Source organism: Natator depressus, chromosome 18 (genome assembly GCF_965152275.1).
Source record: "Natator depressus isolate rNatDep1 chromosome 18, rNatDep2.hap1, whole genome shotgun sequence".
Classification (NCBI taxonomy): domain Eukaryota; kingdom Metazoa; phylum Chordata; order Testudines; family Cheloniidae; genus Natator; species Natator depressus.
In genome coordinates, this window is record NC_134251.1 from 7,839,953 (window position 1) to 7,855,265 (window position 15,313).

The following is a 15,313-nucleotide window of genomic DNA, read 5'->3' on the forward strand; positions in this document are numbered from 1 at the left end:
TGCAGAGCAAGATTAGAAGCAGCAGGAAAGAGAGAGGACTTGCCGAAGGTACCCCTGTTCTCCATGATAACGCCTATTCCACCATTCTGCTGGGACAGAAGTCCAGGGATCTATCCAGATGAACTATTAACAAGGGGAGAGAAAGGCATAGCCACGGGAATCCATGTAGGACGGACTGACCCAAATCTGCTCCCGGACACCAAAGCTTTAGAGTTCCTCACCAGCCTGAAATCCAGTCCTTGTGTCAGGAAGTTCCTATAGAGCCAGGTTCCGTTTCTCTTCTCCTCCCAAACCCTGAGACCGATTGTCATCAAGGGACCCAGAGCCCGTGTAGTGGAAGGAAACGGTGGAGCTCTCCTGTCTGAAACCATCCGGCTAGCAGCTTGAAGAGGCCTGGCAGAGGAACATCCTCAAACAGCAAAAGGAGCCAATGGACTTGATCATCCTGTTGATGGTGCCTGGCTTCAGATCAGGCAGTGGCATCACGATGAGCAAGAGGGACCAGGCAGAGACAGCTGCTGCTGAGAAGGTTGTTTGCATCTGCAGAGAATGAAGCTCAGCAAAATGAAAGCTTGGAAGCAGATCCCATCCCATGCCTGCCCCACCTCCCTGCTGGTCAGTGCACCATGGGATTTGTTAGGACAGCTGCGCTGTGCTCCTGCTACAGATCCGGACCCCGCCAAGGGGGAGCTGTGTTCATGAGTGTGAGCGTGGGACACGCAAAAGCATCTGCTGGTGCTCTCTGCTCCTCCCATCCCATCCTCCCACACACAGAGATCCCAGCCCTCTAGCTGTCACTCAGTCTCCAGTCGTGAGCCCAGTGTTCCCCAAAGGAGTCAGGCCTGCAGCTAAACTAGAACCAGAACCTCCCGTCCCTGAACACTGGGGACGCTTGGCTGCAGATCTGAGTTCTGCAGCTCAGGCCTGTCTTTGGGTAGGGCACCCATAAACCATCCAGCAACACTTACAGCTGCCCACAGTCCTGGGGGCTCAGGGTCTCGGCCCCTGGCCACTTGTGAGCCAAAAGGCAGAGTCTGAAAATCAAACCCTACACCACCAAATGGTAGCATTTGCGCATCTCCTTGGCTAATCTACTGGCGCATGTGACAAACCTGTGCTTTGCCTTGTGTCTGTCCCCTCCGACAAACAGCTCACAGGAGAAAGGCAGCCTATGATGGTGGCTCTTCTGATGCTCTCGTCTACAGCATTATAAGAACACTGGGGCTAAGCTCATACACATCAGCGAAGCACCTGGTCTGCTCTACGGAAGTTGTGTCTTTCTCTGCAGAGTCAGAGTGGAGAGGAGGGGGTGAGCGCGTTGGATTGGCTGTGGCTGGAGCCTGTGTCAGGACTGGCACTCTCTGACCTTGTGCTGGCAACAGATCAAAGATCCAGCTTGATTTTTACAGCTGTCTGCTCCAGAGCAACTAGCCTAACGGTGCAGTACTGGGAGCTTGGCGGCTGCTGCCCGCATGGCCACCCCCTGCTGTTAGATCACGCTGAGAGATTGAAGGACAGATGTTTCCCACGCTGTTGCATCTTGCAGGTGACCAATGTCTCCATGCATGGAGGCAGAAGTTGGCTCTTTCCCCTCACCAGGTGTTTCCTGGACAGTCGACATGTTGGAAATCCCAGTAGGCTCCATCAGACTCCTCCGGTTGGAGTTACCATCACCCCAGTAGCTCCATTGCTCTCTTCCTGAGTCAAGTTGCCAGCTGGAACCAATGTGAGAACTTCCATCTGGAAATTCCCCTGGAGCCCTTTCCCAGACATACAGCATGTGCCCCCACCACGTGCCGGAGTGCTCGCTCGGCCAGCCCTGCTCCTCAGGCAGACGGGCTTTGCCCACGGAGCTGACATTGGTCCTTCATAGCCGGGTTGGCGGTGGCATCCTGTCTTTGAACTGCTGGCTGCTCCCCAGCCAGGCAACATCCTCTCTTCAGCAGGGGTAGGAGCACTTAGCAACCTCCCCTTCCTGAGCACAGCTGGGCCAATAACGGAGTTTTTACTTTGCTGATAATGCCAAAAAATCTGAAAAAAAACCAAAATCCATTTGGATGGAACTGAAAAAAAGATAATTTTTTTTTAAACATTTTCGTAATCTGGAAAAGAAAAAAAAATGGTTTTGTTCCAACGTTGAGTGGTTTTTAATGTTTTTCTTTAAACCATTCATTAAAATTGAAAGACACTTCAAAACAAAGCATCATTTTGAACCCAAAAAGTCACCGCAATTTGAGGGTGTTTTTTTCCGATTTGAGCAATTTGTCGAAACCAACACAAATTCGAGAACCAGTTTGGTGTCGCCGATTCTTCATTTTACCCCGAAAACCATTTCAGCAGGCACATTTTGCCTCACTCGTCCTCAGCTCCGGGCGGGGCCCAGAACCCAAACGGCAGGAGCCCGTGCCGAGCCAAGCAAGCTCAGGAGACAGGTGGTGAGCTAAAGAGATGAGACAGTTGTGCCAAGCACCGGGGCCGCTGTGGCACAAAGCGAGCCAGGGCCCTCTCTGTGGGGAGCGTGGCCAGATGGCTGCCGTGCGTTTCTTCCTGCTGCTGTGCCTTAAGGAACCCTGGCTCAGATCACAGCCCTGGGGGGGCAGGAGGATGGAGCCAGAGGGGTGTTTCTGAGCAGTGGGGAATCAAGGGACACAGGTGGATTCTGGGAAGATGGATGAGGAGGCAAATAACCCGCTGCCGCCTTTCCCTGTTACCGGAGGACATCATGTCAGGCCGTCACAGGCGATTAACCGCCCGTCAGGCTGTGGCCGGGGTGGGACTCTCTGCCTCATTAGCTCACCAATGCCCGCTGTCTCTGAAGGCCAGAGCTGGCTAATGAGTGACTCGCTCTCATGCTTATTCATAGGGGAGCAGGTTTCAAGACGCGCTGATGATATCTCAGTGATTCATGGTTTCTGGCCCGTGTCCCCCTGCTGATCTCTGCCCAGATGCAGCAGCTGCCCCTGGCACCCCTGCGAAATCCCAGCTCCCCTTGTGTGTGGCTGCAGGGCAAACACGCAGGCCCTGCAAGGGGAGATCACCCATCCTGCCATCGCCTAACCCACCTGTATTCCACCGTAGTCACGGGCGTGTCACCCACTGGCTGGTGTGTGTGCACCAGCGCCCTCTGCTGGCTGGCATCTGAGCCACGCATTGGTGTGTCATAGGCTTTCACTGCTAACAGCCGAGGAGGAAGCCCCTTCCAGTCAAGGGGAAGGGGCTTGTGCTGTAGCAGCAAAAGGATCCCATCCAACCAACAGCGCTCAGAAACAGGTAGATTGGTGAAGAACTATCTGGTCATCTAGTCTCTCTCCCTGGGGGTGCACCTACGCTCCCTACACCCGGCCGGCTGTGCAGTGAGGAGATATGGGGTGTCCAGGCCTCCGTGTCCTTCCTCAGCCCCACACATGATCTGCTCACACCCTGAAGCATAAAATCTGATTAGCTCTTTATTAACAGGCATAACGACTGCACCAGTGTTTATTAATGCGCATAAAAATTAGCCAGCTTCTTTTTTATACCCAGCCACAGTATCTGACTCTTCTGAGCATCCCACTGGCGTGCAGAAACCTTTGCTTTTAGCAGCCTGCCATCACTGTCACGACCGGCCCCTTGTTCTTAGCTGGTGGGACTGGGGGAAAGGAGGAGGGAGGCACTGTGCAGTTTTTTCACTTGTCATCTGTGAAGAGACTAATCCCCTCCTACCCATTTCGTTCCCAGGCTCCACGGTCCTGGGTTCTGAAAGCTGCCATCACAGGCCAGCACTGATGTAGCCTCTTCCCAGGGTTATGCACCGGGCCCTACCAAATTCACAGCCACGGAAAACGTGTCACGGACTGTGAAATCTGGTCTCCTCCTGTGAAATCTGGTCTTTTGGGTGCTTTTACCCTATACTACAGAGATTTCATGGGGGGGAGACCAGTGTTTCTCAAACTGGGGGTTCTGACCCAAAAGGGAGTTGCGGGGAGGGTCACAAGGTTATTTTAGGGGGGGTTGCAGTATTGCCACCCTTACTTCTGCGCTGCCTTCAGAGCTGGGTGGCTGGAGAGCAGCAGCTGTTGGCCAGGTGCCCGGCTCTGAAGGAGGTGCCCCGCCAGCAGCAAGCGCAGAAGTAAGGGTGGCAATTCTGCAACCCCCCGCTATAATCACTTTGCAAACCCCACCCCACCCCCAACTCCTTTTTGGGTCAGGACCCCTACAATTACAACACCGTGACATTTCAGATGTAAATAGCTGAAATCATGAAATTTACTATTTTTAAACTCCTACGACCCTGAAAAATTGACCAAAATGGACCGTGAATTTGGTAGGGCCCTAGTTATGTGACACAGCTCAGGGATGATGGCTCAGTGGTTAGGGCACTTGCTTTGGACGTGGGCGGCCTGCGTTCAAGTCCCTGCTTTATCACAGGCCGCCAGTGTGACCTTGGGCCAGTCACTCAGTCTCTCCGTGCCTCAGTTCCCCATCTATAACATGGGGTGACTAGCCCTGCCCTGCCTCACAGGGGTGTTGTAAGAATAAATATATTAAAGAGTAGAAGGCGCTCAGATACTGCTGTGATGGGGGTCTGATAAGTACACGGTGAGCTGGGGGTATAACACGGCCGCACACCTAAAGAACCACAGGCCAGTGGAGAGAAAAGGGCTTGGGATCCCAAGGGAGTGACATCTCCATTGGGCCCAAGGAGGGAAGGGGGTCATATCTCAGGACTGTCCCCTGGGGAATCTCTGCATAGCGATGCTCAGTGTGCCACCCCCTAATGCCGTGAGCCTGCTGAGGAGAATTATGGGGTGGGGTGGGGTGGAAGGAGCTCTGCATGAGCTACCTCCAGTGCCAGTCCCGGCTGCTGTGCCCCCTCCTGCAGAGGTGGACAGGGGAGTGGAGCCAGCAGGCCTGTGCCAGAAAAAGGGCTGGCACAGCTTGTTTCCCCCATGGAGCAGGAAACAGAGGTTGGTTCGGATTCAAAATCTGAGCCCCGGCCCTTGAGGCAGCCCGACTCTGTGTTGCCCCTTACTCAGGGCAGATGGCAAGGTGCCAATCCAGCCCTATATGAGGGAAAGGCAGAATTCGGCTCTTTAAAAGACCCAGTCTGAAGGCTCTGGGTTGAGCTGGAATGTGTGGCACAACCTGGCTGCTTTCTGAGGCCAGCAATGAGGTCCTGCCATGTCAGTGCTGGTCTGGAGCTGCTGTGTGACGGGGGCACCTCAGAAGAAGCAGAGAGCCCCCAACCCAGGGATTGTTACGCTAATGGAGCAAGTGCTGCCGCCCTGCTGGCTGAAATGCAGAGTGGCGGATTCAGAGCAAATGTATCGGGCCCATTTGTTTTCTCATTTTTATACTGTGTAGCTCGAGTGTGAATGATGGCGTTAATCCTGCTGTGTATGGATGGAAGTGAGTGGACAGCCATCCTAGTGTTCGTATATATATTCAAATAACATAGATACCGGGCAGTGATCAATGGCTCCATATCTAGTTGGCAGCTGGTATCAAGCGGCGTGCCCCAAGGGTCAGTCCTGGGGCCGGTTTTGTTCAATATCTTCATTAATGATCTGGAGGATGGCATGGATTGCACCCTCAGCAAGTTTACAGATGACACTAAACTGGGAGGAGAGGTAGATACGCTGGAGGGTAGGGATAGGATACAGAGGGACCTAGACAAATTAGAGGATTGGGCCAAAAGAAATCTGATGAGGTTCAACAAGGACAAGTGCAGAGTCCCGCACTTAGGACGGAAGAATCCCATGCACCGCTACAGACTAGGGACCGAATGGCTAGGCAGCAGTTCTGCAGAAAAGGACCTAGGGGTTACAGTGGACGAGAAGCTGGATATGAGTCAACAGTGTGCCCTTGTTGCCAAGAAGGCTAACGGCATTTTGGGCTGTATAAGTAGGGGCATTGCCAGCAGATCGACGGACGTGATCGTTCCCCTCTATTCGACATTGGTGAGGCCTCATCTGGAGTACTGTGTCCAGTTTTGGGCCCCACACTACAAGAAGGATGTGAAAAAACTGGAAAATGTCCAGCAGAGGGCAACAAAAATGATTAGGGGACTGGAACACATGACATATGAGGAGAGGCTGAGGGAACTGGGATTGTTTAGTCTGTGGAAGAGAAGAATGAGGGGGGATTTGATAGCTGCTTTCAACTACCTGAGAGGGGGTTCCAAAGAGGATGGCTCTAGACTGTTCTCAGTGGGAGCAGATGACAGAACAAGGAGTAATGGTCTCAAGTTGCAGTGGGGGAGTTTTAGGTTGGATATTAGGAAAAACTTTTTCACTAGGAGGGTGGTGAAGCACCAGAGGCCCTGCACAGCTGCAGGGTTCACTGGCCTGTAGGGCTACTAGGTCCCACAGGCTCAGGGTGGTATGCCTTAAGGGCTTGTGATGCTCCAGCTGCGGAGCCAGTGGGGACAGTGGGCCAATTCGCTACCTGGCATATATGTCTGTGCAGCAACTGACAGGGCCAATACGCTACCAGGCACCACAAGTTCCACGCTGGACTTAAAGGGGCAGCCACAACCCGGGCTCCATCCGCAGCGTCAGAGAGAAGAGGTCCCCCCGTGCTGGTGATCTGCCTGTGGATATGCACCAGGTCCCCTTCAGCAGAGCCTGCTGCCAGCCCTCCCCACCTCGCCTGCTGATGAAGGCCCTGCTGTCCCCAGGCAGCCCCCTCGTGGTGCTATTTATATTTAAAAGCCGTGTTTAAAATAAATTTGCTGCCAGAAGCAATGAGAGGGAACAGACCAGGCAGGGTGCGCGCCACTCCCCAGCTCTGATTTATTTAGAGTGATGCCTTGTAGAACGCTCCTCTGTTGGAAGAGAATTGATTTGGGCTTTGAAGATGTGGGGATGCAGGGGACGCGGTGTCGGAAATCCCAGCCCTGCTAGCGACAAGGAGAGAAAAGTTACTTCATGAACTTGGCAAACCTGTGGCTTCCAGAGAACAAGGAGATCTGGCTCAGAGCTCTGTGCAAATCCAACTGCCAAACACCACCAGAATCTGGATGTGGGGGGACCTGTACTGGAGAGGAGGTTGGAGAAGAGGGTGGCTGAGGTTCTGCAGGGTAGAGAGCACCTTCACTGGGCAAGAGAGGTATTTGCACTGGGGAAGGGGCATGGTCCTCATCGCCTGGGCTTATGGCATGGTGGTGTGACTTGGCCAGCCGTGTTTGGGTGGATGGTGAGTTTGAGAAATGCAACACAGTTGGCCCATGTGGGCCCTGGCACCTATTTCCCAAGGCGCTTTTAAGCCCCTTTGCCACAGAAAACTCTCCCGGGCAAATGGAGACTTCAGGACAAGCGCTTCCGTTGGCCTCTCTCTCCCTCCGCACCGTGTGCATTGTCATTGGCTGACTGGCCACTGAGTTGTCTTTCCTATGGATTCAACTGGACGGGCCCAACAGCCACAGCTGTCCTAGCTGTTGCTATGTATTGTTTTTCTTGAGGCACATACAGACACACACACGTTTTTCCATCTGCTTTCCATGCATTTCTCAGGAGCGGCTCTGATGCACCCAGGGACGCCGTCCTTTCTCCAGAGTGTCTCAGAGGCCACGTGGGTCCCTGTCAGTGAAAGATCAGAGCAATGGCTCGTTTGAGGTGCCACATGTCAAAGGCCATTCTGGAGTTCCAGCCGGGTGGGTGTATCATGTCCCCCAAGTGGGAGAGCCTTGTTCAAATCCCAGGCTCAAGCCCCAGCTGTTTGGGCTGGCAAGAGCTAGGAGCAAGCATGGAGGGCCATGGGAAGAGAGGACCTGACAGGGGGTGTCTTGTCAGCAGGGGCGGGTGTCATGTGGAGACTAAAATTGTCAAAACGGGGGGCTCTGATGTGGAGTGCCACAGTTTGGGGGGGCCCAGCCTGAGCAATCTTGAGCAGAACACCCAGAACTCTCATGGGAGCCAGGGGGTCCACAGCCCCTCTGAAAATCAGGGCTCAAGTCAGGCAGCCAGAAGAAACTGAGGCCCCAAAATCAGAGGCTGCTTTGGAATATTTTGGGCTATGGCATGCTGCCCCCTGCTGAATGGAGTCAAGCCTGCCCGAGTGTTTTGTGACTCATTCAAGCTGGGTAGGGGGGCACCAGACTAGAGGCAGGTGGCGGTGCTGGGAAAACGCAGGGCTGAAGAGAGGAGCCTAGTGGGTGGGGAACTTGGCTGCAAGACCTCAGCTCAGTGAGCGTCGGGCAGATGGGGCGTGACTCCCCGGAGCTTGGGTTTGATGTTCAGTTTATGAAACTACCCAGCGGCCTCTTGGACTTGGGAATGCATTTAGGCCCCGATCCGCAACGATATTTATGCTCTTAACTCTCTCTGAAATCAATGGGGGGTTCGGTGCTTCGATACCTTTGAGGCTCTGGGCCTTCGAACTCTACCAGTACTGAGTAGCCACTGGGCCATGGCCTAATTCCTGGAAGCAGAGCACTCATCCAGAACGAGGTTACATCTCCCCAGCCCTCCTGGCTCAGGGCTGAAGAGTTTACCACCCACCTACCCTCCAGGGCCCACATACCACTGCTGTCCTTGCAAAGCAAGAGGCAGGGATGTTCCTCCCTGTGGGAGGGCGGCTATTGATGTTGGCACAAACTCCCCTACAGATGGCCGCATGCATTTCCCACGCCCACCCACCCAGGGAGCAAGAGGCCAGAAGACGTGCCCCTTCTCCAAGCGACGCTCACCCCATCCTCCAAGGCGAGCTGTCAGAGTGACCGAACGGGCCAGGTGGGCTTGTGACAGGAGGCGAAGGTAGGACAAAGCATCAGTGTCATCTGCTCACTCCGCCAGCCAGTTCCCCAGCACCACTGAGGCCTCCGCTCAGCTGCTTCATCTCGACCCGAAAACGCCCCAGCCAGGACGAGCCGGGGGGAGGAGGAGGAGGCAAAGTTGTCATGGCGTTGCCATGGCAATGGCACAGGCAACCTTTCCAGCTGAACCTTTGGCTTCATCCCTTCTCCTTTTTGGCACATGGCCTCATGCCACGCACCGGGCGCCATCCACCGTAAGACGCGACCGAGCACCCAAAGCCCATTACCGCCGCCGAGCAACAGTCACTGTGTGCATGGGGTCACGGCTTCCCTTCAGCGGCCAACTACCTGGCACTTGGTTATTTGAATAACTAACCAGCATTTGAGAGCCACTACAAATGAAAAGCAGACAACTTTGGAAGGAGGGGGTGGTCATCGGGCTGAAGGGGGGGGCACTATACCAATTTTATGCAGAGCCTCCTGCTGCAGAATCTGACATCTATGCAAACAAAGGGCTGCAGAAGGAGGAATTAAACATAATGAGGGGGGGTTGAGAGCTGCTGGCAGTATTCTCAGGGGTGGTATGGGTGGGGTAGCATGGGGGCAGCTTGCAGAGAGTCTAGTCCTGTCTAAAACGATGCTGCCTGCCTGGCCTCACTCTGAACGTAGCAGCGTGAGAGCGATTGCATGGGGGAGTCGTGGTATCGCCATTCCAATAGGTCAGAAAAGAGAAGAGAAAGAAAAGGAACCAGAGGAAAGAACAATAAACAGTGGGGCTAAATAGGGATTTATCTGTGGAATTATTTAAGGGCCCAATCCTACCCCTGTTGAAATCAGTGGGAGTTTTTCCATTGATTTCAATGGGAACCCTGCATAGTCATTCTTAACAAGTCTCTGTTCTGTCTTAAATGCCGCATGGCCTTGACTGTAGGAGTGAATGGGTGACTCCTTGTATGTTGGGCTTTGGTAACAAAATATGGAGGTTTTCCTTTTTAAAAAAAATATTTTAATTAAAACTTTTTTTGTATTACCCTCTAATGCTGTAGGAAACATTTGATTTGCTTTAGTAAGAATCTAATTTAAATAAATATGTTATTTAAAAAAAAAACCACTGCTCACCAAGCGGTCCTGAGCCGGAGTCTGAGCATTCGAGTACCTGTCTATCCATATATCACTCACGCAGGCATCTGTCATTCATGAAGATATCTGTCTATCTATCAGTCATCTTGATAACAGTCTATCCATCTATCAGTCATGAAGGTATCTGTCTATCAATCATCTAGACAGCTGTCTATCCCTCTGTCACTCACACAGACATTTTTTTATAGCTACTATATCATCTAGGCATTGATCCCACACTTTTCCTTATGGTACTGTACCACCTAAATGACTATTCAAGGTATGACTATTAACCTATATGGGCTGCTCACTATGACAGTGTTTGTCTAAGTTGGGGATTCAATGCTCTGCTGACGTCCATTCTCTTTCCCCTCCTGTTTCTCTGCAGTGGCTCCCAAGGGCCCCAAAATCATGATGACCCCAACGAGAGCCCGAGTTGGAGACACAGTTCGGATCTTGGTGCATGGCTTTCAGGTCTGCAGGTTTTTTTATCCTCCTAGCTCAATAGGGCCTGGTTTCTGTTGCACTGACAGATGGTAATACATCTCCCTATGCAGCAGATTTATGAAGACTGGCAAAGGAGTGGATTAGGGGTGGGGAGAGTGGGTTGGTTTAGTTTAGTTTGACTTTAGGGTTTGATTTTTTCCCCCCAGCAGTCAGGCCCTCAACTAAGCCACTAATTTTGTTTGCAGGTTCTGCAACTGCACATGCAAAGCAGGGAATTGCGCATACAGGTGGATAACAACGGCAGTTGGCTTGCAGAGTTCCTTGAGTTGCATGTCCACTCATACTAACTACACACGTAAATAAGACGTGCAATTCCTCATGGATTTTGCATGCTCAATTACACCCTCAACTCTTGAAATTGGCTCTTTTGTCTCCCAGTTCGAAATTGATTTGTTGTCACTTGGAGTTTTCTCTAATAGAAATCACTTCACTAAACAAATGCCCACGCTTTTTGGCCTGGCGTATTTATTCTGTAAATGAACAACGCAGTAATTATGAACCTAGCTTGCAACTTTAGAGATGGGTGCTCTCTCTCTAGACTAAATATGTGCTTTTTATGGGATCTATTAACGAGGAAACAAGATGTGTTCTTAACTCCTTTTAGCTAACACAAGAGAAAGAGTGGTTTGAGCATTGGCCTGGGGGGGAGGGATAGCTCGGTGGTTTGAGCATTGGCCTGCTAAACCCAGGGTTGTGAGTTCAATCCTTGAGGGGGCCATTTAGGGATCTGGGTCAAAAATTGGGGATTGGTCCTGTCCTGCTTGGAGCAGGGGGTGGGACTAGATGACCTCTTGAGGTCCCTTCCAACCCTGATATTCTATGATTGTAAGAAAGGGTGACCAGATGTCCTGATTTTATAGGGACAGCCCCGATTTTGGGGGCTTTTTTTTCCCACCCCCTGCCCCGATTTTTTACACTTGCTATCTGCTCACCCTAGAAGAGAAGGCAGTTTGTAGTTCTAACACACACTGGCAGGTTGGGGCAATGCCTTGACCTGCTAACACCTACAATAATGACAATCTGCCTTGCCTGCGCTAGGATTTTAGCTTGTTAGTTACCACATGTTAGATGATCCGAGTTATGAACACAGCTTTTTTCCTGGAGCAGACAAGAGTTAAGCTCTAGTATTTTGTTATTATGGGACAGATTCTCTAGGGCCTGACACCTTGTGCAGCCCTTCTCATTTGTGCAAAGGCGTTGTAAAGTGCCCCCCCTCCCAGATCTTCCTCTCGTGGGTGGTAGCATTTCATATCCACCTGTCCCGTGTTTTGCACAGACTCCAGTTGCAAAGCAGCGTAGGACCAGCCTCTGTCTGTGCATCCAGCTTGCTGCCTGTTGAGTTTTTAATCTGATTCCTTTAACGGTAAATGACTTGTGGAGGATTTGAGATCTACTACATGCCTTTGTATCTGCACCTGCATGTGTTGTTTTTACAAGGCTAACACAGCTAAGCAAGCTAAAATCTAACCATGCCAATTAATTTATTCATCCCCTAGAGCCTTTAAGGGTACATCTACACTGCAATAAAAGACCCATGGCCCAGCCACAGCTGGCTCAGGTCAGCTGACATGGGCTCACAGAGCTGCAGGGCTAACAATTGCAGTGTAGACATTTAGGCTCGGGCATGGGTTGGAGCCCAGGCTCTGAAACCTTGTGAATGGGGTGGGTCTCCAAGCCTAGATTCCAGGCTGAGCCCAGATGTCTACACTGCAATGTGTAGCCCCAGCCTGAGCCCCACATGCCCAAGTCAATTGACCTGGGTTCTGAGAGTCGGTGCTACAGGGGTTTTTTATTGCAGTGTAGACGTACCTTAAGTGGTGAGCACTAGCATTTCAGGGGTGACTCGGGGCAATCCAGGCTGTCACCTGGAGGATCTGTGAAGTTCTCTGCCAGCTTTGAGGTCAGACTGTCAATGGTTTCCAAACTTTCCTGGTCCACGTAGCTCCTCCTTAAAAAATTGGTGTAAGGTGACTGGCTGGTACATCAAGCTCAGCTATCACATGGGATACATGTACCACCATTTGGGAACCCTTGGATTAGAAGATCTAACGGTTCCTTCTGGCCTTAATATCTGACTCCATGGGTCTTTGGGAGGAGGAAAGGTGCTATCTGCAATGCCAGTAATTAACTCTGTGTTAGGTCAGCAGAGGTTGCAGTCATGAAAATGACTCCTTTTTATTAAAATAACCCATGTATTTAAAGCTGTTTTCCCCATCTTGGCTGCAGAATGAAGTCTTTCCCGAGCCCTTGTTCACCTGGACCCGTGTTGGGAGCAGGCTCCTGGATGGCAGCGCTGAGCATGATGGGAAGGAGTTGGTCCTGGAAAGAGTGCCAGCTGAGTTAAATGGCTCAATGTATCGCTGCACTGCTCAGAACCCACTGGGGTCCACAGACACCCACACCAGGCTTATAGTGTTTGGTACGGTTTATACCCTTGGGAAGAATCCTCCTCTGTCCCACGTTACTCCAGCTTACAATCATAGAATCATAGAATATCAGGGTTGGAAGGGACCTCAGGAGGTCGTCTAGTCCCACCCCCTGCTCAAAGCAGGACCAATCCCCAACTAAATCATCCCAGCCAGGGCTTTGTCAAGCCTGACCTTAAAAACCTCAAAAGAAGGAGATTCCACCACCTCCCAAGGCAACGCATTCCAGTGCTTCACCACCCACCTAGTGAAAAAGTTTTTCCTAATATCCAACCTAAACCTCCCCCACTGCAACTTGAGACCATTACTCCTTGTTCTGTCATCTGCTCCCACTGAGAACAGTCTAGAGCCATCCTCTTTGGAACCCCCTTTCAGGTAGTTGAAAGCAGCTATCAAATCCCCCCTCGTTCTTCTCTTCCACAGACTAAACAATCCCAGTTCCCTTAGCCTCTCCTCATAGGTCATGTGTTCCAGTCCTCTAATCATTTTCGTTGCCCTCCGCTGGACATTTTCCAATTTTTTCACATCCTTCTTGTAGTGTGGGGCCCAAAACTGGACACAGTACTCCAGATGAGGCCTCACCAATGTCGAATAGAGGGGAACGATCACGTCCCTCGATCTGCTGGCAATGCCCCTATTTATACAGCCCAAAATGCCATTGGCCTTCTTGGCAACAAAGGCACACTGTTGATTCATATCCAGCTTCTCGTCCACTGTAACCCCTAGGTCCTTTTCTGCAGAACTGCTGTCTAGCCATTCAGTCCCTAGTCTGTAGCGGTGCATGGGATTCTTCCGTCCTAAGTGCAGGACTCTGCACTTGTCCTTGTTGAACTTCATCAGATTTCTTTTGGCCCAATCCTCTAATTTGTCTAGGTCCCTCTGTATCCTATCCCTACCCTCCAGCGTATCTACCTCTCCTCCCAGTTTAGTGTCATCTGCAAAGCTTGTTCACAATGTCCTCACTACCACTGACCAAATAGAAACTGGCTTTCCCTTTGGCCTGTCCATGCTGCCTTGTCATTTGTTGTTTGCGACTCCATGTGTGACTGGCATTTTGATTGTATGAACGTTTGCCAGCAGCACATTTCAGGCCCTTAGCTGAGAATAATCATTAATATTATTTATTTTATGGCTCAAATAACTAGCCCAGGGTCCCTGTCCTGAAAAATTTATGATCAAGAAGTGACATTTGTGGGAGTTGTTTATAATGCATATGGGACAATAACTGATTATTTTGGTTCTCTGCCAGTTCTGGGCAAAAAAAAAAAAAAATCATTTAGGATCAACTGAAAACACATTTTTTGACACTTTTGCAGAGAGGGACAGGGCTGTCTTTTTCATACATTGGGCTGCTGAGAGACCACGAAGAGAGAATCAATGTTAACCATTGTCCTCCCAGCGGTATGGAGAGTAGAACGGGTCTAGAAAGGAGAAAGAGGCAAAAACTCTTGAGTAAAAAATCCGACCTCAATTCCTCTCTGACCCGCAGTCAGGAGCAGTTAGAGAGATAAGATTCTGTTCCTGCTGACGAAACTCAGCAATGAAAGGAAATCCAAAGAGTCAGAGCTGCCCAAGATCACCCTTTTTAGGGTTTCCCACTTCGTTGGGCACCAATCATTGATTGACCCTTGTTATCGAGAAAGGCAGAGTGCAACAGTGGTGTGAAAGAGACATTAGCTTTCCGTATCCCATGAGATAAATGTGCACTTAAAAGCTCCTTTTGATGTTATGCCATCTGAAATTAGCATCTAATTCTAATTAGTATCTGTGTATATTTTGTTTTAATTAGAAAACCCAAATATTCCAAGAGGAACAGAGGACTCAAATGGTAAGTTTGGATCCTATGCTGCGTTTCATCATAAATTACAGCTAATTTCTGAGTTAGAACTGAACACCTCATGTTCTTAGGAGGCCATGCACAGATAAACCTGTGTGCTTAGTCTTCTGGCCAAGAATCTTCCACGCCCCAAGGAACCAAACGTTTTCTGACAGTTTATATTATGATCCGTAGTGTTACTAATCACCTAGCAGTCAATAAGCAGCAGGACAAACTATGCAGACTATGATGATTGTTCCTCTATATAGACAAAGAAGTTTGTTTTCACCATCATCACTTCAGCTGATCAAAATAAATTTCATCTAAACTTTTTTCCAATGAAAAAAAGTAATTTTTGACAGAACAGATGTTTATACAAAAAAACAAATTCCATTTTGTCAATTATGTTTTCAGGTTCTCACTGAAAAAAACAAGACCCAAAAATTGAGGGCGGGAGGGGGGAATCAATTTTGGAGTTTGTTTCTTGATGAAAAGCTGTTAAATTTCTCAGAAAATGAAAATGTTTGGTTTTCATCCAGATTTTTCACAAGGGGGAAAAAAATCATTCCTGAATCAGCTCTCCTCCATTCTCACGGCAATCTGCGGTATTCCAGCCCCGAGCCTGCCTTTTCTAGCACATCCTTACACTGCTTCCCGGTGTAGTGTTCAGGCCCTACCCCAAGGCATTGTTGGCATTACAGGTTCGGTTTC

General features: G+C 50.4%; 1 protein-coding gene across 1 annotated transcript in view; it reads left to right on the top strand.

Annotated features, from left to right (window-relative positions):
* IGSF21 (immunoglobin superfamily member 21) overlaps window positions 1–15,313 on the top strand; it is a 259,896-nt gene that overhangs the window by 243,068 nt on the left and 1,515 nt on the right. Inside the window, exons 7-9 of the mRNA XM_074975095.1 lie at window positions 10,242–10,327; window positions 12,587–12,779; window positions 14,576–14,614. Coding sequence (XP_074831196.1) covers window positions 10,242–10,327; window positions 12,587–12,779; window positions 14,576–14,614 — 318 coding nt within the window. The remainder of the gene's footprint in view (window positions 1–10,241; window positions 10,328–12,586; window positions 12,780–14,575; window positions 14,615–15,313) is intronic.